This window comes from Malania oleifera, chromosome 11 (genome assembly GCF_029873635.1).
Source record: "Malania oleifera isolate guangnan ecotype guangnan chromosome 11, ASM2987363v1, whole genome shotgun sequence".
Taxonomy (NCBI): domain Eukaryota; kingdom Viridiplantae; phylum Streptophyta; class Magnoliopsida; order Santalales; family Ximeniaceae; genus Malania; species Malania oleifera.
This window is the reverse complement of record NC_080427.1, coordinates 16,760,263-16,783,042: the sequence shown is the minus strand read 5'-3', so window position 1 is coordinate 16,783,042 and position 22,780 is coordinate 16,760,263. Positions and strand designations below refer to the sequence as shown.

Sequence of the window (22,780 nt, the reverse complement as noted above, 5' to 3'; positions counted from 1 at the left end):
AAATTTCAATGTAATGCGACTGATTAAGAAATATACTATCACACGTTCTTGTAATTTTCATGCCTAAAATAACATTAACCTCACTTAAATCTTTCGTCTCTAAATGGTTTTTTTGAGCATATATCTGGGTTCCTTCAAAGGAGTATACACCTTAAATGAAGATTTATCATAACGGACATGCCTATTAGCACCCGAGTCTGCCCACCACCCATGAATATTGTGGACCATATTTATATTAGTAAGCATTGCCACAAATAGTTCCTCAACTATATTAGATTGAGAAAAAGACCCACGTTTACGAAATTTGCAAATTCGAGCAATATGCCCACTTTTGTCACAAACATAACAAATATTGTTGTTTTTCTTGTAAGAGGTCTTTGGTTCAAATTCTTTTGATTAGGGTTGTCCCTATTCATTTTGTGAGGTCTACAATTATTTTTCACATTTCTCTTCTTAGGTTTTGATTGAGCGTTTTTAGGAAAAAGACTTTTGGGCAAAATATTATGTTCGAAAGCAAGTAACTTTACCTTTGTAGTATTACCGTTATTGGTGTTACCATTTTCTTACATAATTGCATCTTGCCCTCTTGCCTCCTCGATATCATGCTTGTTCTACAAAGCCTTTTGAATTTTTTTACCTTTCCATCTTTTGAAGTGGGCTCCTTTAAACTGAAAAGGCTTGTTGGGATCTCCAACACTTTTATTCGGTTTCTCAACTATAGGCTCCATATTGTGAATCACCTTAAAATTGTTAGAAAAACTAATAATATAAAATGATAAAATTTAGATACAAATAAAATAAAAATAAAACCACGATTCACAAATAAGTTGAGACACGGATATCTCGTTCTCTTTAAGGAGATTCAAACCCTCTGTGGTTTATTATTTTAGCCCACGAATCGGTACAACAGAACTCCTCAAAACTTATCTCCCTCAGGATACAACAATCCAATTTGAATTGTATGACTCTCTCCAATTTCGCACAAGCGGAGGAGTCTAAAGCTCCACAAAAAATACCTTTTCTTGCTTGTCAAACTCTCCAAACTCAAAAGAAAGATGATTTGATGAGAATGAAGAGAAGAGATTGGCGTATTGCTCTAATGCCTCAAGAGTTTATTTATAGGCACAAATTACCTTTCATTCTCCACGTATTTAATAAATAAAATATGTATATATTATATTAAGTAGATACAAGTTTAAATTTAAGGTACATTCATATAATTAATCTTATGCATTTATAAAATACATAAATGAATGACCACAACCCAACTCAAGTACATCTTTTTTTCCATGATAACAATAAATTAATTCTATTATAATATAATAATAATATTAAAATACACAAACATTATGCAAAATTCGTCGTCATTTACGTTGCATCGCGAAGTTTAATCTTATGCATTTATGAAATACATGAATGAATGACCACAACCCAATCCAAATATATATATTTTTTTCCATGATAACAATAAAATAATAATATTATAATATATTAATAATATTAAAATACACAAACATTATGCAAAACCGGTCGTCATTTACGGTCGTGATGTTTAATAGCATTAACACAAATTAAAGTTGTGATTAAATTAAAACTCTATCAGCAAATTTCGAGAATGAAATTCGGTGGATTGTGATATGCGCCCATCCCATTATATTAACAGTGCAGTACATGCATGGATCACACACCGCGGTTATCTACTACTATCAGCCTACTCTAACCTATTTTGCTGCATGGAAGTTCTTCTGGCATCATCGGACCCCAGCGCGCCACGATCCCAAGAATTACCAGGAGGGGGCGTGTTGAGACCACGTGTAAAGTTATGCACAAGCCGGCGTGTCTCTTTTACAATCCCCAACATTTCTATCTCTTTTCCAGACAAACAAATTAATCACTTCTGCTGTGGTCTTGGGCCTCAATTGCACACAAATGGCGACCATGGTGAATCCTTCTTCTGTTCTGAAAATTCCTTGCCTTCTTCCGCCCCAAACTTCATTTCCCAAAAACCCATCAGCTTTCTGCAACATCCCCAGGAGCCCATTTTCCGGCGCATCAATGTCTTCTGCAAGAGGGAGAGGGGCTTTCCGCCTCATGCGCTCTTCTGCCATGAGGGTTGAGCGTCGTGAATCTGTTGATGAGGTTTATGAAGACGACGACATGGAATCACCCAGTGAGACTCTCCTCTTCTCCTTCACACCGTTCCCGCTTCTTCTTGTGGCTGCTCTTCCTGGAGGTAATAATATTTTGTTCAATTTTCAGCTTTTGAAACTTTTTATTGCAGTAATTAGTCGAGATTCACCATCTTGGATGATCTTCAGCTTCATAGATCCTCTTTCGTAGATGGTACATTTCGATTTAGTGCCCGAGTTTGAAACCCTGTAGCTTAGCCACGACAACTTAAATTCTGGCTGAAGCTTAATTTTCATTTACTGTAGATTTATGCAAAAAGGGCACAGCTGGGGTACTGCTTCAATTCTTGTATTGATAATTGATAGGAATTACAGACGCAGCGGACATATAGGTAGGCAGTTTCCCAAAGTCCATACTTGATTTAAACAAAGTGATCACCCATACTCTGTTTAGGCCTAGACATGTACATATGACTCCTAAAACTAAGAAGGAAAATGTATTCCTAGGAACATTTTCTTCTCCTAAGAATAGAATAGAATAAGATGAAAATATAAGAAAATTTTATGGAAATTATGATTTAGAAAATTGTCATTGTTGTAAAAGTTAATGTTAGTCCACCTAAACATGAAATAGGATTAGAATAGACATTGGCATACCCAAGGTCTTAAATTTCAATTTCGACTCAAATTTCGAAACTCCAAAAGTACGGAAATTTCGACGAAAATTTCGATTTCGATGTCAATTTCAATTTTAATTTGAAAAAAATAATGGAAATTAGTAGTAAAGCATAGAATTCTTTGCGAAACTTTAGAAATGGTTAACAAACATAATAATATAAGTTTTAAGACTAATATATTACAAATTAAATACATCTATGTTTTGAATGATGTGAAAAAGTTATAAAATGTCATGTGTATAAAAAACATATTTGTAAGGTAATGTACATTAAGCATATTCAGTTAATACAAATGAAATTCATAAATCATTTAAATATTTTTTATTATACAAATAATGATAATTTAGACATGAATGATTAAATAAAATGTAACTGTAAGTTTATTTTTTCATATAATTTCAAAAGCACTAGTAATAATCCTTTGTTTCGATAAAATAAATAAAATAAACTAAAAGAGAAATTTCACTTCACTCCTAAATCTCTTATTTGAATTCTGATGAAATTTCATTGTATAGTTAGTTAAAATTTCGATAAGTTTCGCTAAAAGTTTGAGATTTCGATAAATTTCGGATGCTTTGTTGAGATTTCGACGGAAATTATGCAAGACAAAAATCAACTGTCATTTCAATTTTGAGGGTGATGGAAATTGGAAATTTCGACAATTTCGTGGAAATTTAAGTCCATGGGCATGCCCTATATTTAGAGAGACCTTAGATTTGTATTTGTATTAGATTTGGATGAGATGTAATATAAAATTAAATTGACATTTGTCTAAATCCACTTAAATCCAAATTCAGTGTCCGAAATCTATGTTTCCAAACACAATAATAGTGAAATTTCAAAATAGTCATTTTATTCTATGTCTTGTATTAATAAAAAGTTTTTAGTCATTTCTGTAAATAGTTATGTTCTTAGAAATAGACATTCCACAAATCAAACATAACCTAATCGAGTAAATCGACCCATGATATAGAAGTTGCAGTGGTTCTAACCATTTGATTTTTTTGTATTGCTAATATATCCTCTATTTTTTGAAACAGTAGTGTCTGAGACCCTTTGGACACTTGACTACTCCATCGGGATAAGGGTCTGCTCCTCTACTCTTCTCCACTTAAATATTAATGTATTATCTCAAATGGAGAGCCATAGTCCCCAAAACTTGAACATTGACATTTTAATCAGAGAGCCTTGAGTTTACCACCTGAGTCACCTTGGGGGGCTGTAATTCTGACATATCACCGTAGATTAAGAATCATTTGGTAAGGTATGTGCTAGTTAGTCAATAATCTCTACTATCTGGTGTAGTATTCTGATGCACACTGAAGTCAAGTCATTCAGGGACTTCCTTTTGTTCTTAAGGAAGATGGTTCCTCATATGGCAAGTTTTCTTTTGAGCTAGGAATCATGGACATTGACATGGAACATGGAGGCGACATGATACAATTTTGAGGACATGAAAAATTATAAAAATATAGGATGGGACATGGCAAGAGATGCTAATCATTAAAAATATATAATACTTTATTTAGATATATTATGCATGACCAAATGACCAATTTTAAATGTTTTTTGTAGGGTATATATATCAAGCCCGCCCTTAGAAAGGTGCTAATGCTAATAGCTTTTGTGTAATTAGATTGCAGCTTTTGATTAAGATGAGTTGGCTGCTGAGGAAAAGGCTGAAGAATATGTTTTCTCAGTAAATAAAAAACTCAGTTTTTTGGAATTGGAAAAATAAAAAAAAGAACCGCATGCGTGTATTAATTTGGATTTGGTGTGGTATAGACAGCATTGACCAGTTTTCTTGAAAAAAGTTTGAGATAATGTGGACTTATTTCTATTTTAGGATAGGCTTCTCCTTTGATAATTTTGTAGAAAATTTGGACATGTTTTACTTTTGATGTTATGGCTTGCACAGCATATGGTGTTCAATCTTTTGTATCTTGAGGTGTTGACTGCAGCATTACCGACCCATTGTGAAGCTAAAAGAATGACATTTCCCAGTAGTTTGACCATAATGGACTGGAGATCACTGTAGTAGGATTAATAGATAATTTGATTCTCCACGCCTTTGTAGTGTGGGCATGCAGAATTATACTTGGATTAGCACTTTTTCTCCTTTGGGTAATTTTGAGTGGCCTAAAATATTGCCGTCATAAAATACTTGATGCTTACTGCAGAATTCTTCTGTTCTGCTGGATCTCTACTGACGCGTATGTATTATCATTGTAGAGGGTATCTTTATTTCTCTTTTTAATACTCCAAAAATGTTTTATTGTCTGAATGGCAGCTGGGGCAGTGAGGTCGCTGTTTGGGCCTTTTGTTGAGCTTGTGAAATCATGGAATCTCCCAGGTTGGCTTGTGCATTGGGGTCATCCTGGAAACATGGTTAAGCTCTTCCTTCCACTTGCCTAACCCTTGATTTATTGTGATTATTTTCAGACAGAATTTTATTTTGAAAGTTGATCATTCAAAATGACTGCAAATCTGACAACCAAACCTTTTTATTTCACATCAGCAGATCGTCTATAATTCTCACTCTTGCAATCTTATAGGCTGTTGTGCTGTTTGCTATGGGTGGTTATGGAACGTACCTGGGTTTCCGAATACGTTTTTCTGATGATATAGTAAGAAATCCGTTAGAATTATGTGTTTTAATTGGGAAATTATGTGGCAGTGATGTAGTTCTGTATTTGTTAAAGCCATTACCTGTATCTATTACTCTTTTTCAGGAAGAGAAGGCCAATGCAAAAGACCTGCACCCAAAACTTCTAGGTGGAATGTTTTTCTTCTTTGCTCTTGGGGCAACTGGTGGAATCACTTCTCTACTCACTTCAGACAAACCAATCTTTGAGAGGTTCTCCTGGAATCATACCCCTTTGGTTTTCTTTCCTGGTTACTGAGTTCGAAATTTTTTAGATTTTGGCTGAAGTTTGATGGCAACTTTCCCTTTTTTCCTCCATATATGCTACTGCAAAGAAAAAGTATTAACACATGAAAGCTATCTTTTTCTATTCTTCTTTCTATTTTGTTTTTAGTCTATTTTTTATTGTAGAAAATCTGAGTATCCCCGTGTATATTGAGTGAATTAGGAAAGTAGGTAAATATAGAAGATTGTATATTATTGAGAGTGATTCTGTTAGGAGATTAGTAGGTAAATATAGAAGATTGTATATTATTGAGAGTGATTCTGTTAGGAGATTGTTTCCATATTTAGAACCTTCGATTGTATTATATATATTGTAAATTGGGTTGTACAAAATAATTCAAGAAATACAGAAATTTCATTCTGTTTTCATGGTATCAGAGCTAGGGTTTCTAAACCTTAGCTAGCAATGGCCGACGACACTATCAACAGCAGAGGGTCGATCTCCTTAGAAATCTCTATGGTGAATCTGAAGCCACATCCATCGTGGGTTCGAATGGGCTAGACAACTTGGCCTTTCCACTCTCGGTGGAGAAATTGAACGGAAAAAATTTCCGTGAGTGGGCTTAGTCCATCAAACTTGTGATTGAAGGCAAAGGGAGGTTAGGATATCTTACAGGTGAAAGGAAGAAGCCCGTCTCAACCAATGTTGCAGCCCTGCAAAAATGGAAGTCCGAAAATTCCATGGTGACTACGTGGCTTGTAAACTCGATGAAGCCTTTAATCAGAAAGATTTATCTTTTCTTACCAATGGAGAAGGATGTCTGGGATGCTGTTCGTGAGACGTATTCCGATTTCAAGAGCTACTCTCAGATCTTCAAGATAAAGACTCGATTGTGGCAGATGAGGCAAGGTGAGAGAGATGTCACTGATCACTTCATGGAGATGACACACCTCTAACAGGAACTCGACCTGAGCGTTGAGGAGGAGTAGGAATACTTTGGCGACAGCACTTGCTACAAGAGACGACTCGAGAACTAATGAGTCTTCGAGTTCTTGGCCAGCCTCAAACGCAACCTGGACAACGTGCGAGGAAGGATCCTTGGCCAATGACCCCTACCATCGACCCGAGAGGTCTTCGCAGAGGTGAGGCATGAGGAGAGTTGTCGAAATGTGATGCTGAAGACACCTATCGGCCATATTGGGCCTAAAATTTCAGCCCTAACCTCGAAACCTAATGGGCCTAATGTTTAGGCCTAAATTTCGAAAGCCCTTGCGTGATATTGGGAAAAAGCCACATAAAGGGAGATTATGGTGCAAGCACTTTCGCAAGCTAGGCCATTCAAAAGATACTTGCTAGGAAATTCATGGAAAGCCTACAGATTGGAAGCCAAAGCAAAATAAAAAAAATCGTGGCTATCATGCTACTACTGATAATTCAGCTAAGAAGTCATAAGGTGTGAAAAATAACAATACCACTCCAAGTGTCGTCTTCAGTCCAAAGTAGTTGGAACAGCTATATAAAATGTTCTCCTCCATTCAAACATCGAATCAGTCTTGCACTGGTTCTTTAGCCCACCGAGGTAATTTTTTGTCAGCCTTAAATACTATATCCCATTACAAATCATCATGAATAATTGACTCGAGTGCCTCTGATCATATGACTGATTCTTATCATTTGTTCTCATCCTATTCACCATGTGCTGGAAATTTGAAAGTAAAATTGTAGATGGATCTCTTTCATCTGCTGCAGGCAAAGGAAGTATTCGAATATCTGATTCTATAACTTTAAAACTGTCCTACATGTTTCTAAGTTGTCTTGTAACTTGTTATCTATTAGCCAGTTGACAAAAGATTCCATTGCTCTCCTAAATTTGTTTCATCTCACTATGTTTTCCAAGACCTATCATCGGGGAAGACGATTGGTAGTGCTAAGGCATGTGAGGGACTACTACTTTGAGGAGGCAAATACGAGTGAATAATGTAATAGTGCAATTTGTGATTCTGCATCTATTTCTAAATATAGTGAAATTTTGTTATGGCATTCTGGGATGGGTCATCCAAATTTTCAATATTTAAGACATTTATTTCCTTCTATTTGTTCAAATAAAATGTCTTCTGATTTTCAATGTGAAATTTGTGAGCTTGCTAAACACTAGCGTAATTCCTTCCCAAAGTCCACATACAAACCATCCCGCCCATTTACTATGATTCATAGTGATTTATGGGGGCCCTCACGCTGTCTTAATCACACTTATAGGAAATGGTTTGTTACTTTTATTAATGATCATACTCGTATTTGTTGGGTTTACTTGTTGAAAGATAAAACTGAGGTCTGTTTTGTTTTCATCAATTTCCACTCCATGATTCAAATACAATTCTAAACTCACATCCAAATTTTTCGTACAAATAATGGTACGAAATATTTTAATGATATCTTGGGACATTATCTTCAAGAAAATGGAATTGTTCATCAAAGTTCGTGTGTGGATACCCCTTAACAAAATGGGGTTGCTGAACGTAAAAACAGACATATGCTTGAAGTAGCTCGGACATTGATGTTCACTACAAATATGAAAAACTATTTTTGGGGAGATGTCATTTTAACAGCTACACATCTCATTAATCGAATGCCGAGTCGAGTTCTTTCTTTTGCCACTCTCTAGAAATTCCAGGAATATTTTTCCAACTCTTGACTCCACTCCAATCTCTCTTTGAAAATCTTTGGATGTACTACATTTGTTTATGTTCATGCTCACAATCGGGATAAATTGGAACCTCGTGCCATTAAATGCATCTTTATTGGTTACTCTCCTACTCAGAAAGGCTACAAATGTTATGACCCTATCTCAAAAAGAATGTTTGTTAGCCTTGATGTCATGTTTTTTGAAACCACTCTTTATTTCCCAAAGCCTTCTCTTCAGGGGGAGAAGTGGAGTGAAGATCGGTTCTTTGATTTCTCTACTACTGAGTCTGTGCCATCTACTGAGTCTCCCATTGCATCATTCCCTGACCCATCTACTGAGTCTCCCATTGCATCATTTCCTGACCTGTCATATGCAAATGATTACTTAAACTCAGGGGGAGATGCATAAAAACAAAATAATAAGGAAATACTTGTTTACTCAAGAAAGCCAAAAACAAAGAACAGGGAGAATCTCATACCTGCGGCACCAAAAGAGTTGGAACCGGTGATAGCTACGAGCAACCATGAGTCCACGCCTAGTCCTGGTTAGGTAATTAATGGCCATGAGCTTCCTTTTGATAAGTATGCACCTGATGACATCAATTTACCCATTGCAGTCAGAAAACAAATGAGGACATGCACTTTATATCCCTGGTCAAAATACATATCTTATAAAACTATTTCTACAGGGTATCATGCTTTTACCTCTAACCTTGATAGGATAAAAATTCCACAGAACATTCAGGAAGCCCTGGAAATTCCTGAATGGAGGGAAGCCGTCATGGAAGAAATGTGGGCCCTAGGAAAAAATTGAACTTGGGATGTTATTAATTTTCCGAGAGGAAAGAAGCCAGTAGGCTGCAAATGGGTCTTTACAGTGAAATATAAAGCTGATGGGACAGTTGAACGATATAAAGTCAGACTCGTTGTAAAAGGGTTTACACAGACCTATGGCATTGACTATGCGGAGACATTCGCACCAGTGGCAAAATTGAACACAGTTCGGGTCCTCCTGTCCTTGGCAGCTAACTTAGATTGACCATTACAACAACTTGACATTAAGAATGCATTTCTAAATGACAAGTTAGAAGAAGAAGCCTACATGACTATACCACCAGGTTTCAGTAAGAATGGTGAAGAAAACAGAGATTGTAAACTCAAGAAATCCTTGTATGGACTCTAGCAATCTCCCAGAGCATGGTTCGACAGATTTGCAAAAGTGATTAAGAATCAGGGATATCGACAAGGGCAATATGATCATGCTATGTTCTTCTAATAGTCTGAAAGTGGTAAGAAAACAATTCTGATAGTGTATGTTGATGATATAATCCTAACTGGAGATGATACAGTGGAGATGGAAAATTTGTATGGGAAGATAGAAGGTCTACCACTGGATATTGCACCTTTGTATGGGAAAATTTGGTAACTTGTAGGAGCAAAAAATAGATTGTAATGGCTCGAAGTAGTGCTGAAGCTGAATTCAGGGCAGTTGCACAAGGGATATGTGAAGGATTGTGGTTACGAAAATTCTTAGAAGAATTACAAATTTCGGTTAAATTTCCTATCAAACTCTATTGTGAATACAAAGCAACCATTGGTATCTCTCTCAATCTAGTTCAACATGACAGGACTAAGCATGTGGTAGTGGACCGACATTTTATCAAAGAGAAGGTAGAAGAAGGAACCATCTGTATGACTTTTGTACCTACCAAGGAACAAACTGCAGTCATCTTTACTAAAGGGTTAGCCCGACAGAACTTTGATGATTTCATTGGCAAGTTGGATATGATCAATATCTATGATCCAACTTGAGGGGGAGTATAGAAATCCCGAGTATCCTCATGTATATTGAGTAAATTAGGAAAGTAGGTAAATATAGAAGATTGTATATTATTGAGAGTGATTCTGTTAGGAGATTGTTTCCTTATTTAGAACCTTCGATTGTATTATATATATATATATATATATATATATATATATATATATATATTGTAAATTAGGCTGTACAAAATAATTCAAGAAATACAGAAATTCCATTCTGTTTTCATTTATTTTCTTGGGTGCATCAGTTCTCTTCTTGTTCTTTTTCTGGTTAAGTTGTAACACAGCTATATTCATGTATTGGTTTGCAGTCCTCATGCTGTCACAGGTCTAATTGGCCTTGCTCTCCTGACCATACAGACCATTTTACCTGCATTGTTTGAGGTAGGGCAAAACCTTATTCACTTCACTTTTCTTGCTTTGATTGTATTATTCAACCATTTGCCTTCCTGTTTTAATCATATGCAGGGCAATCCAGGATTAAGGAATGTTCATGGGATCTTGGGTGGTGGGATCATGACTCTGTTTCTAGTCCATGCTGCTTTTGGACTTCAACTTGGCCTCAGTTACTAATAAGCATCTCCTGTTCTGCTCTGATGATTTGGAATCCCTGGTGCCGTGGTCTCTCTTTCGTACCAAAATCTGCAGGCCGAAACTACACGCCACTCAGAAAAGAAAAAATGGTGAATGGCAGGTAAACACAGGTTGCAATTTACCATAGAGGCATCATTTCTAGCTGTGCCACAAAGCTTCACTCGTTCATGATTCAAACACAAAATGGCATCGACTATGTGGGGGATGGGAGGAAAAAAGGGCATTGTTTTTAAATGTATTTTTGATGACAGACCTGTATTACTGGTTGTCCATTGCCCTTTACAGGAAATTGGAAACCTAAAATTTTGATGTCCCGAACCGTCATCACTGGTTGGACTGCATATTGATGTTCCCCTTTATTTTTTAGCATGAGATAAATGCATATTTCCAACTCATTTAAGTATTGAATCTTAGGGTGTCTACTAGTAATTAAGGAAAGATGGAACAGTTCACCACTTGCATTTTTTAACTCATTCATCCTAAAATACCAGTTGTCTATGCATTTTAAAATAAAATAAAATTATTGACTACTGAGTAATTAGCTGATTTCTGCTCCAATGTTAAATCATAAGCATATCATTATCATCTTAGCATATATGAATCTTTTTTATTTTTTATTTTTATTTTGATGTTCCAAGTTCAAATCCTGCTTGGTGATAATACGAATTTTTTATTGATTAGAGGTGGCCTTGTTATAATTCTGATAGATGAGTATTGGTAAAAAACTCAGACAAAATTTCAGTGATTTATCCTAATAAATGGTGGAACAATATGAGGCAATTGCCGCAATTCAATCGAGTCACGTATTAATCAACCCTTTCAAGGCAAACATTTTGATGAATGAATCGCAAGAAAGTTCTGAGCTCCAAAAAAAGTAGGCTACAAAAACAATTAATTGCCAAAAAACAGGGAAAAAGAATCTAGAACAGTAAAACGAATTCAGCAGATACTACAGCTCACATCTCTCAATATCATATTAGCCATGTCAAGCTTTCTGCTTGAGGTGCTTAACAGTCTCCCATGTAAAATCAGGGTCATCCCGCCCAAAATGCCCATAAGCTGCGGTCTTCTGGAACCTGAAATTCCCTCCTCTCTTAAGATCTAGGTTGATTGAAATCATTCCTGGCCTAAAATCAAAATTCTCCTTGATTATACCCAATATATCCTTGTCAGGTATCTTCCCAGTCTTGTATGTGTCCACAAAAACTGACAACGGTTCTGGCACTCCAATTGCGTAAGAGACCTGCACAATACAGCGCCGGGCAAGCCCCGAAGCCACCACGCTCTTTGCTGCCTGTCTCACAATATATGCACCACTTCTGTCTACCTTTGTTGGATCCTTCCCTGAGAATGCACCTCCACCGTGTGCTCCCCACCCTCCATATGTATCGATGATGATCTTCCGGCCGGTGAGTCCTGCGTCCCCATGAGGCCCGCCGATGACGAACCGACCGGACGGGTTGAGGTGGAAGATGGTCTTGTCATCGAGATACTTCGATGGAATGATCGGTTTGATCACGTGCTCCTTCAAATCCTTTGCGATCTGCTCATTCGTGACATTTTCATCGTGCTGGGTTGAGATGAGCACCGTGTGAACCCTGAGAGGGACCATGGCTCCATCTTCGTTCCGATACTCAACAGTCACTTGGGTCTTACCATCAGGCCTCAGCCATGGGCATGTCTTGTTCTTTCTCACCTCAGTGAGCTTGGCGCCAAGCTTGGTAGCGAGAACATGAGTCAAAGGCATGAGTTCATGAGTTTCATCTGTGGCATAGCCAAACATGTGTCCTTGGTCTCCTGCTCCAATTTCCTCTGGTTTCTTGGTGAGATGACCATGAACTCCTTGGGCAATGTCGGGGCTCTATTGCTCAACATTGACAAGGACCTTGCAATTATCAGCATCAAGGCCAACATCAGCTGACACAAACCCGATGCCTCTGCAAGTGTCCCGCACTATTTTCTCATAGTTTACATTAGCCTTGGTTGTGATTTCACCAAATACCATGACCATGTTAGTCTTCGTGCAGGTCTCGCAGGCAACTTTGCTTTCTGGATCTTGTTCGAGGCAAGCATCAAGGATAGCATCTGAGACTTGGTCGCATATCTTGTCTGGGTGGCCTTCGTTGACAGATTCAGAGGTAAAGAGAAAAGTATCCATCCCTAGAGTCTGTGTTAGTTCTTCTCCACTAAACATGCAAGGACAATTCCCTGGACAAGCAGTTCATGACTAGCTGTTCATGCAAATAAAATATTCGTGAGGCACTATCTAATGCTTTTATATATACAGCACAGAATGATATAGCCAATGAAAAAATTAATTTAAAATGTCTCTACAGTGTTTATAACTAAATCTCTACAAACTATATATACGGTCTAAGTTTTAGGGTTTGGATTTAGACTTGTATGATTTGAAAGAAATTCAATACAGTTTTTTACTATGTTTTATACAAATCCACACCGCTCCAAATTCAAAATCTATTCCATGCTCCCAAATACAGAATCAAGTGAAGAGATCCAAGTGAATAAAAATTAGAAGATTGAATGGAAAATCTCAAATTGAGCACTAAAATATCAAATTTAAAAAATGTCCAAATCCATGGTATACCAACTGTTTTGGTGAATTTATTTTCTCCATTACAGATCAAAACTGAAAGATTTTCTTTCTTGAAAAAAAAATCAAATAATCATCTACACGAAAAAAAACAAACTGACAGTCATTAGATGCGACAAAGAAGATTCAATATCATATGCACAAAACTGATTCATAACTCAGGTAATGAAATCACCCTCCCCACAGAGAACATAATAACAAACATCCTCCTCCCAAAGAAACTAGAAAAAATTCCCTGGAATTGTTACTATAACAATTTCGAATGTTCCCCGCGTGATGCAGATCGTAAAATTATGTTAATTGGACACTGAATTTTAGATAGAATAGATGGACCAAGCTCACAAAATTATACATTACAGAAGAAAGAATCTCCAGACCTCTTTTAGATCCACTGAAGACAAAATCTAAACCTTACTTGCCACAAACAAAACACGGCGACGAGCAATTAAAGAAACGATTGAAAGGAAACAAGTTCAGAGAGAATACATACCTGCATAGTCTATAGCTAGCTCTGGATCTATGAAGAAGCAAGAAGGTAAGATTGGGGAGAAATGAAGAGATCAAAGGAGGAGGGGGAGGAGGAGGAATTGAAGGAGAATATGTAGGGATAATATGGGAAGGTTATAATGCAGACAGGGTCTGATTCGCTCTATTCTGCGCTGTCTGGCATCGACTCAGTTGCTCTTCACCCGCCCTCTTCGTGTTCCCCTTTCCTGCTATTTAACTTCCAAACAACCAACAACCGTAGTTTTTGCCCTTATTTTATTTAAAAATATTTAAGAAAAATTTGGAAAACTTTATTTTCCCATTTCATGCATCTTAAAGAATGCAGGACCATCTGACATTTTTTTAGATAAAAGATGTTTTTTTACCATCCAACTTTTAGTTTGGGGATAGCAAGGAAAGAGGTGGAACTATTAGGAATTAACAATAAATTTTTGAAATCTATGAAAAAACAAAATAGAGAAAGAATGCACGTCAAAGAAAAATCAATCATACGCACAAGACAGTATTTACGTGGTTCGATAATTTTACCTACGTCCACAGAGTTGTAGGGATTTCACTATTATGAGGAAGAAAATACAGAGAATGCGGCGATATAATACTCTCTCTCTCTCTCTCTCTCGTGAAGTGTGACGGTTTAAGCTAATCATCTAAAAAATAATCATTTTATATGTTTCGCTCCATAGATTGAGTCTTAGGACAGAAATCTCTTATTAAAAGAAAAATGAGTTATTATCCATATCAAAATTAGGCTCCACAAAACCTAGAACATATGAAACAGTCTACTGAAGCCTTCATTGCACTAACTGTGCATGTTGCACGGATGAGCCCTCCTCCTGTCATTTCACTGACGTACACATGGCGACAGTGCATTTGTCTAATACAAAGACAACCCCAGAACTGTTGTCCAATCCTACACTTTAGCATTTTAAGGAAATTCAAACTTTGAAACAAACATGCCTTTTAAGTAGACATTTCAATAAAATTTAATCAATTACTTCTTTAAAATAAGATTTAATTTTCTTTCTCATTTAGAATATAAATACATTTTTATGTATTTATATTTATGCATTTTTATAATATAAATGTAACGCTTCAAAAATAATTATTGTAGGAGGATTTAGTGATTCTAAAAAAAAAAAAAAGTTAATTATTAATTAATTAATTAATTAACTAATTATTATTAAATGAAACAGACAGGCCTACATTCTCGCTCTCTCACAATGCCTCTCCCACTCTCCGTCACTTTCCTCGTCTCCTCTCCTTCTCTCCTCATTTTCTCGATCAATATTTACGATCGAAAATTGAAGACACTGCCGGACTCTATTTTCCGCCATCAACATATCTGTCAGAACGGATTTGTCGTGAGAGCGGCTTATGCATATCTCTTGAGGTAAGGTCAATGTTCACATTTACCTCAATTTTACTTAAATCTTAAGTCCAATTAATAAGCGGAAATTGTCAGGAGATTCGTGGGGAGATTCTCTACAATCTAACTGAGTGGGTTTTCGAGTTGGAGCTCTGGGGCACCAACCCTAAATTAGGGGTAAGTTTAACAATTTAAGCTTTTAATAGGCTATTTAGGGTATTTATAATTTAAGAGATTTTTAAGGACAAATACTTTGGAGATTGTGATGAATAATATGATAAAATTTGAATTTTAGGGTTTCATGGGTTTTGAACGCCGTGGAACATAGGTCGGGGTTTTATCAGGCTTTTAAGGAATTAGGTAAGGGGGATTAAGTTAAGTTAGGATTTTATTAAACATGAATTTATTAAATTGTTATATATTTAGTTATTTAAAAAATTAAAGATTATTTTGAAAACCAACCGTTCGAAATAGATTTTACAAACTTAGGATATTTGGTATGATATTTTTGAATAAAATGAACGGTGGTAGCTTGTTTGTTTATATGGTTATATTAAAATGTGGAAAATCGTGTGGCAAATGATATAATTGGTATAGATTATTGTATATCTAGATTTGAGATTTTGAAATACTGAATTGTTTGTGAAATACTAAATTGTTTGAGAAATACTAGAAATGCTTGCAAAAATACTGGATCTGTTTATGAAATACAGGAGTTTGAAATAATGACCAGTGGCTGAGTATTGTTTGATTGGTTAAGGGTCAGGATTATTATTTGACAGCTGAGGAATGAATTTTAATTGACGGCTATATGCCGGATTGTATTTGTGGCTGGAGGTCAGGTTTTTGGAATAATAGGAAATATATGTGAATTGATATTTTAAATTGTGATTTCTATTATCTAAATTGCATGATATACTTTAGGAACCCTGAGGACCAGTGTATTGTAAGTACGGTACTGTTGCTAGTACCATGTGCACCCACACTGTTCTGGATAGAAGTGTAGGGGGTCCCAGCCAATTGCCTGTGCGAGGTTGAATTAATGGTGCAAACCTGCAGTTTTGCTGTGGATGCCTGCAGACGTGTTTGTAGAGGATGTTATTATTATTATTTTTTTTTTAACTTTGTTTGGGCTAATCACCCAGGCTTAGTCCAGCCTTCGGGCCGCACAACCCGTGTCATAGGGGAAGTAAATTATGTGTTTGTCACAAGAATTGTCTAATATGCATATCTGTTAATTTATGTGAATACGAATAATTAATAAGATAATTTTGAGAGCTTGTTGAGAAAGGTGAGTGCTTTAATAGCAGTAATGATATTAGAGCAGAAGGAAGCTACTTGTATGGACGGGTAATCTTCCCTAATCTTGGCTAATTGTGTGTGTGAGTGTAAAATAAGAATGATTTTATAAATGTATTTATTTATTTAGTGAACTAGTTATTTTCTGTACATTAAATGCATACTAGCCACACACTGACATTAACTTAATATTTTTCTTACTAAGCTGTGCCTCACCCCTACTTTACAAACTATCTTTTCAGGAAATTCTAGAGATCGGGTCTAGTAGGTTAGAGGAGTCGAACTAGTGGTATAAATTTATGTAGGTAGTGTGTATAGATAGATATTTTATTTTTGTTTAGTTTTATGGGATGTAATTATAAGAAAATGAATTTATTTGTGTATAAAGGTAGTATAAAACTCTGGTAATGGATTTTTGGGGATTGTATCTTTTATTTCTGCTGCATTTTATATGATGCGTTTGGTATTAGGTACACAAACGTCATTAAAGTAGCACACCGGGCCCCACGTGGCGGGTCGGGGCGTTACAATAAATGCATTTTAAACTTAAGAATTTATTTTTAGATCATAAAAGCTCCTATTCATAGATAAAATGAAATTAAAGATTAATTTATCAATGTGAATGCTTGGGTTTCCATAAAAAAAAAAATGGTTAGATTGAAATTTGAAAAGGTAGGAATTTTCCTCTAAATCTTTTAACACTGCAAGCATGCATTTCGAACTTTCTATTTGAATTTGTGTGAATTTGAAAAATTTTCAATATAATTTTGACAAATTTCAATCCAATTTTATTTTTTAATATATCCATATCTAATACAAAGAAAAATTATTAGGTAGACTTGGTCTACCACATCATGCATAGACTAATCTATTTAAATTGTGACTACTCCTACATTGACAAAACATGCAAATCTTAATTATTATTCCTTCACATAATAAATAGTTATTTTCTTAGTTTCTTATTTAGAAAATAAATGCATTTTTTTTCTTTTATGCATTTTAATTTATGCCTTTTTAAAAGAAAAATAATACTAAAAATTCAAAAAAAAAAAAAGAGTTCAAGACATAAAAATGATCTTATTTACTTGAAGAAAGTGGGAAAAATTAAGTTACGAAAAAAAAAATTACGTTACCTAGTGGAATATATATATATATATATATATATATATATATATATATAATTGAGAGTATATGTTTACTTGAAAAAAAAAAGAATATAAAGTTAATATATAAATAAATTATAAAAATTTTTCCTAACTCTTTATAATGTATTATAATTTGCTTAGTAAATTATCAGGTTTGCATCAATGAGTAGATTGTAATGTTTTGACCCCTACATTTTGGTGTACCTGGATAGGTCCCTAAGTCGGTCCAAAGGACTATCTTGGTAGGACTTATTTTATAAATAATATTATAATATAAAAAAATAATAAATATATATTTCCTCATGAGAAATTATTAGAAAAGTGAGTTTTAATATATATATATATATATATATATATATATTATCATCTTCTTTTTACAATTATTACGACAAATATATTTTTATTATTTATATTGCAATATTATTGTGATGTGGCACATCTTAAAGAATTAAGAAACAATATTTTATACTCTACTATATCTTAGAACAACTTTATATTATTCTTTCTAACCAATTATATATATTTTCAATTTTATATCCATGCTACTAGGAAATATATATATTTTTCTTCAAATAAATAAAACTATGTGATGTCCTTAACTCAAAATGTTGTTTTTTTTTTAAAAAATTATTGTGATTTTATTAAAAAATGCATAAATTTAAATACATAAAAATGTATTTATATTCTAAATAAGAAAGAAACTTAAAACTTATTTTAAAGAAGTAATTGATTAAATTTTGTTGAAGTGTCTACTTAAAAGTAATGTTTGTTTGGAAAGTTGGAATTTCCTTAAAATGCTAAAGTGTAGAATTGGAAAGTAGTTGTTGGGTTGTCTTTGTATCTGACAAACAAATATGCAGTCACCATGTGTATGTCGGTGAAATGAGGGGAGGGCTCATCTGTGCAACGTGTATAGTGAGTGCAGTGAAGGCTTCACGAGACTGTTTCTGATGTTTCCATCTCCCTCCTTTTTATCCCCAAAATAAAAGACGCCGGATGTCTAGCGTTTTTTAGGATTCATCAAATGGAGAAATAAAGTTTCTTTTAAATTTTTTTAAAAAATATTTTTAAATAAATAAAACTAAATACGAAAAAAAAACTCTGTTGGAAAAATCGAATGCACAATAGATTAAATGGATCTTAGAATGCAGCACTTAACGATGAAATACACAACAATAATAATGCAAATTATAATGAAAGCAATAAAATAATAACATGAAAAATTACGTGGTTCGATAATACCTACATCCACAAGAGCACACGGTAGTGTTTTTCACTATCTTCTTGTCCAAAGACGTGAACATTCATAGTTACAACATATACAACGTATATACAACCCTCTCGGAGGTTTTCCCCCCAAAACCCAACCTATTCAACATCCCAAAATTTAATATTCCAAAACTAGCGCTGGGAACCCGAGGCAAACCGTCGATGGTTTCATACATATTGTTGACGGTTTAATATTAAGAGCAAATAGTTGAAATAACAACACCAGAACCGTCGACAATTTCTTGTCATCTTGAGAAAACCATCGACGATTTGCTCCTATAAACCACAACTACTGTTTTCTATTATGATTTCTCATTGTACATGCATTTCAATCAATATATGAGTCACATATCACAACAATCTCGCCCTTGGCAAATATACGCCCCTTAGGAGAAAACTGAAAACGTACACCCGCTCCTCCACCTTAACCTTGGGACATTATGTTAGGACTACGTCCTTTCTAACAACTGGAGACAAAAACCAAGTCCAAGCAACGCTTGAACTTGTTCGTGGTAGCTTCGGCTTCTACCAAAACCCCAACTTAGTCGTAGATATAACAACTGGAAACTATACCCTGGACTTCCAACAAATAGGCCTTCCCACAACAGTAAACACATATCTTGCTACAAACTTTCTAACATCAAAGCCCCCCTTGCATAGTTTGCATATACAAATCTCATAACTAATGGATTACTATATTACTTACAGAAACACCCCATTGCACCCGCATAGGGGACCTTTGGCATATCCCAAACATCACCGTTCATCCTTAGGTACCGAGCGGTAGACAATTTACATTGATTCTCCACAAAACCACCATGAAACAACCACAATCTCCTTACAATTTTGTCCACAAAGCCACCATAAGATAATCCCAATCTACCTGTAGCTCTGTCCTTGTGAATCTTCAAACCAAGACTCTTCTTGGTAGTAGCCAAAACCTTTATGTCAAAAACATTTCTCAACAGAGTTCCGAACTAATTAGCCTCAGTCAAAGTCTTCCCAGAAAATAACATGTTATCCACAAACAATAACTATACCACCCGCTTGCATCTTACCACTCACAAGAATGGTGTATTTCCAAGAGGAGGTGAATTGGGTATTTTAAAAAATCTTCCTAGGTTAAATCAAAACCACAATCAGTATTATGCAACCTAGGGTCTGTCTAAGCAAATACTAATTCCACAGATATTAAGATTATGCAAAATTTAAATCATGCACAAAAAATTAAATATCATTCAAGTGTGAAAATTTAAAGAGATAAGGGAAGAGAAAGATACAGTATTTGTATTGAGGTTCGGCTAAACCAGCCAACGTCCCCCCTTAGGCCAACCAATCAAGGATTCCACTATTTGCTCACTTAACCAGGCGGAGCAACGCCGTGTACAAATATCCTTACGGGGCGGAGTCTCCATAGCTCAATTATGGGACTGAGCTCAACCAATTCACCGTACGGGGCAAAGTCTTCCCAGCTCAATTCACTAGGCTGAGCTCAATTGGTTTCTCCTTATGGGGCGGAGTCTCCCTAACTCAATTACGGGGCTGAACCGAACCAGTTCTCCTTACGAGGCAGAATCTCCCTAGCTTAATCACTGGGCTAAGCCAAACCATTACAAATTCAATAAGAATTTTTGTACAATAATATGCTTCTCAAAAAGTAAGGATGTACACATTGAAGCTCATATATGCACTCTTATATGATATGAAATATGTTCAAGAGAGTAAGGGTATTTTTCTCAAAATATTTTTTGCAATATTTGAATAAAATGCATATGATGAGTTCTTCAAAGATTTAACCCCAATAAATACTTCTACAAAAATATTTTTCAATAAAGATGTAGGAGAACCTAGGGTTTTGCTTTCAAATAATTTTTTCCCAAAGAGATGTATATGATCTTTGATAAAAAGTTAAGTGCACAATAAGCCTTCAAAGATCTTAAAATCCCAAATGCTTTCTTCAAAAATTAATATTCAAAAATGTTGTTCAAGAAAGTTAGGTTTTTTGCTGGAGCGGATTTTTGCAATGAATGTGCAAAGATTCACAAGCTATAATAGATTTCCCCAAAAAATATTTATCAAGAAAATATGTGGGAGAAACCTTAAGCTTACTCTCAAGGATGATTTAAAAATAAAAGCTTATGTGAGAGTAATGCTTTTGAATGAAATAAATGCCCAAATGACTACTTTCAACAATCCCTTAAACGCAATCAATTTGCAAATGAAAGAAATGAAAGAAAACCAATGCTCTCTTAAAAAGATTTTTCAAAGGAATAATGTAAGAGAGTGTAAAACTTTTGCTTGCTTTTGAAAAATAAAGCCCAAAAATGTTTCAGAGGATTTTCAATCTAAGCATGGGTTAATAAAAGAGTTATGAAGGGTTATTTATAGAGTTCTCCCAAAATATGACCATTAGGGACATGGAGGGTATTTTAAAATTTTTTTAATAAAAAATTAAGCACGTTTAGCACTGAAAATATTAGCCAACCCAAGAGGTTTGGTCAACCAAGGGCTTAGTCAGTCAGTTGAACTAAAGCTAGAAATTCAAATTTTTGTGAGGCTCGGTCAGCTGAAGAAGGGGCCAGTTGGCTTACCTCAGGCGATTTCCTAATCCTTTATAGGTTTAGTCAGCTTCCCTAATGATCCGTTCGGCCGAGTGAACAGTGCCGGTAGACTGGGGCTATTTTGTTCTAAGATGGTCGGTTGGCTGGCCTTCAGAAATTGGGCCTAATATGAAGTCCAGTCGACTGAGCTTCCCTAGTTCTATTAGGGCCAGTCAACTGAGTGTTTATAAAACATGCCAAATATTCTACATCGGTCGACTAGGGCATTTATAATGTTCAAGGGTTGGTCGACCAATGTCAATAAAACTCTTAAATTTAGCCTTGTTTTGACCTTAAAACTTTCAAACCCTACGTGCATGAGTATGACATTTTAATTGAAGGGTTTTCATGAAGGTGATAGGTGCCCTAAGGTCTATCTATGGTCATGGTTGAGCATTCATCCACATCATGCAAGAAATGCATTATTACAGACATTTTTAAATGCAATTACAAATAAAAAAAATGTTTTCTTCTTCTTTTGCTCTTTACTTTTCCATAGAATATGCCAAGTGTGTATGAGTTTTAAGTTCCTCCTAGCTTCCATTTCTCCTTTACCTTATGTGTGATCTGAATTATAAACTTGTTCACATGTTAAGTACAAACATAAGATACTTGTGCTTTGTTGGTATCAAAACAGGGATCAGACTCAAAAAGTCAATAATCTTCCCCTTTTTGATGATGACAAACACATACGAGCAAAATGGGTTAACCCTGAAAAGACTTCCCCTTACAATATGCATAATTTAAAATATGAACAATATAGCTCACGCATATCTGGAAAGAAGACATTTAAAATCATCATGCATTTAGTTTTTAGCATTAAAGCTCTTTTAAGCTCAGACCATCCAATTAAATACTAAGAAATAGAAGTAGGGAGTATTAAAAATATTTGACATTTTGCTCAACAATTCTCTCCCCATTTTGTCATCATTAAAATGGTTTAGCTAGGTATAAAAAAAATTGAACATTTAAAGGAAATCTTAGCTTAAAAGAGAACTCCCCTTTAAAAATTTGACTTAAAAAACTGGCCATAGCAAATAGTTTTATAATTGTTTAAAAATATTTGGCATTTTTGCACACAAAATAGTATAACTGGTCATTAAAAAACATGACATGATAAACGTAATTAGACCAAAAACATCCTCAAACCATTGCAATTTAAACACTACATAAAACCTATAAAAGATTTGAGTTCAAAACATACGACATA

General features: G+C 35.1%; 1 protein-coding gene and 1 pseudogene across 2 annotated transcripts; one reads left to right on the top strand and one right to left on the bottom strand.

Moving 5' to 3' along the window:
• The first annotated feature begins 1,682 nt into the window (after positions 1-1,682).
• On the top strand, positions 1,683-11,181 carry LOC131168092 (uncharacterized). 2 transcript variants are annotated; one of them, XM_058127294.1, is made up of 6 exons: positions 1,683-2,233; positions 5,097-5,194; positions 5,362-5,433; positions 5,539-5,663; positions 10,491-10,563; positions 10,648-11,181. In XM_058127294.1, exons 1-6 carry the CDS (start codon positions 1,930-1,932, stop codon positions 10,750-10,752), a joined length of 777 nt encoding a protein of 258 aa, XP_057983277.1. In that variant the 5' UTR covers positions 1,683-1,929; the 3' UTR covers positions 10,753-11,181. The 2 variants fall into 2 exon arrangements, with proteins under 2 accessions (XP_057983277.1, XP_057983276.1); XM_058127293.1 differs by having other exon boundaries at positions 1,687-2,233; positions 10,491-11,181.
• A 372-nt stretch (positions 11,182-11,553) lies between these two features.
• Positions 11,554-14,100, bottom strand: LOC131168091 (S-adenosylmethionine synthase 3-like; annotated as a pseudogene).
• Positions 14,101-22,780: the final 8,680 nt, after the last annotated feature.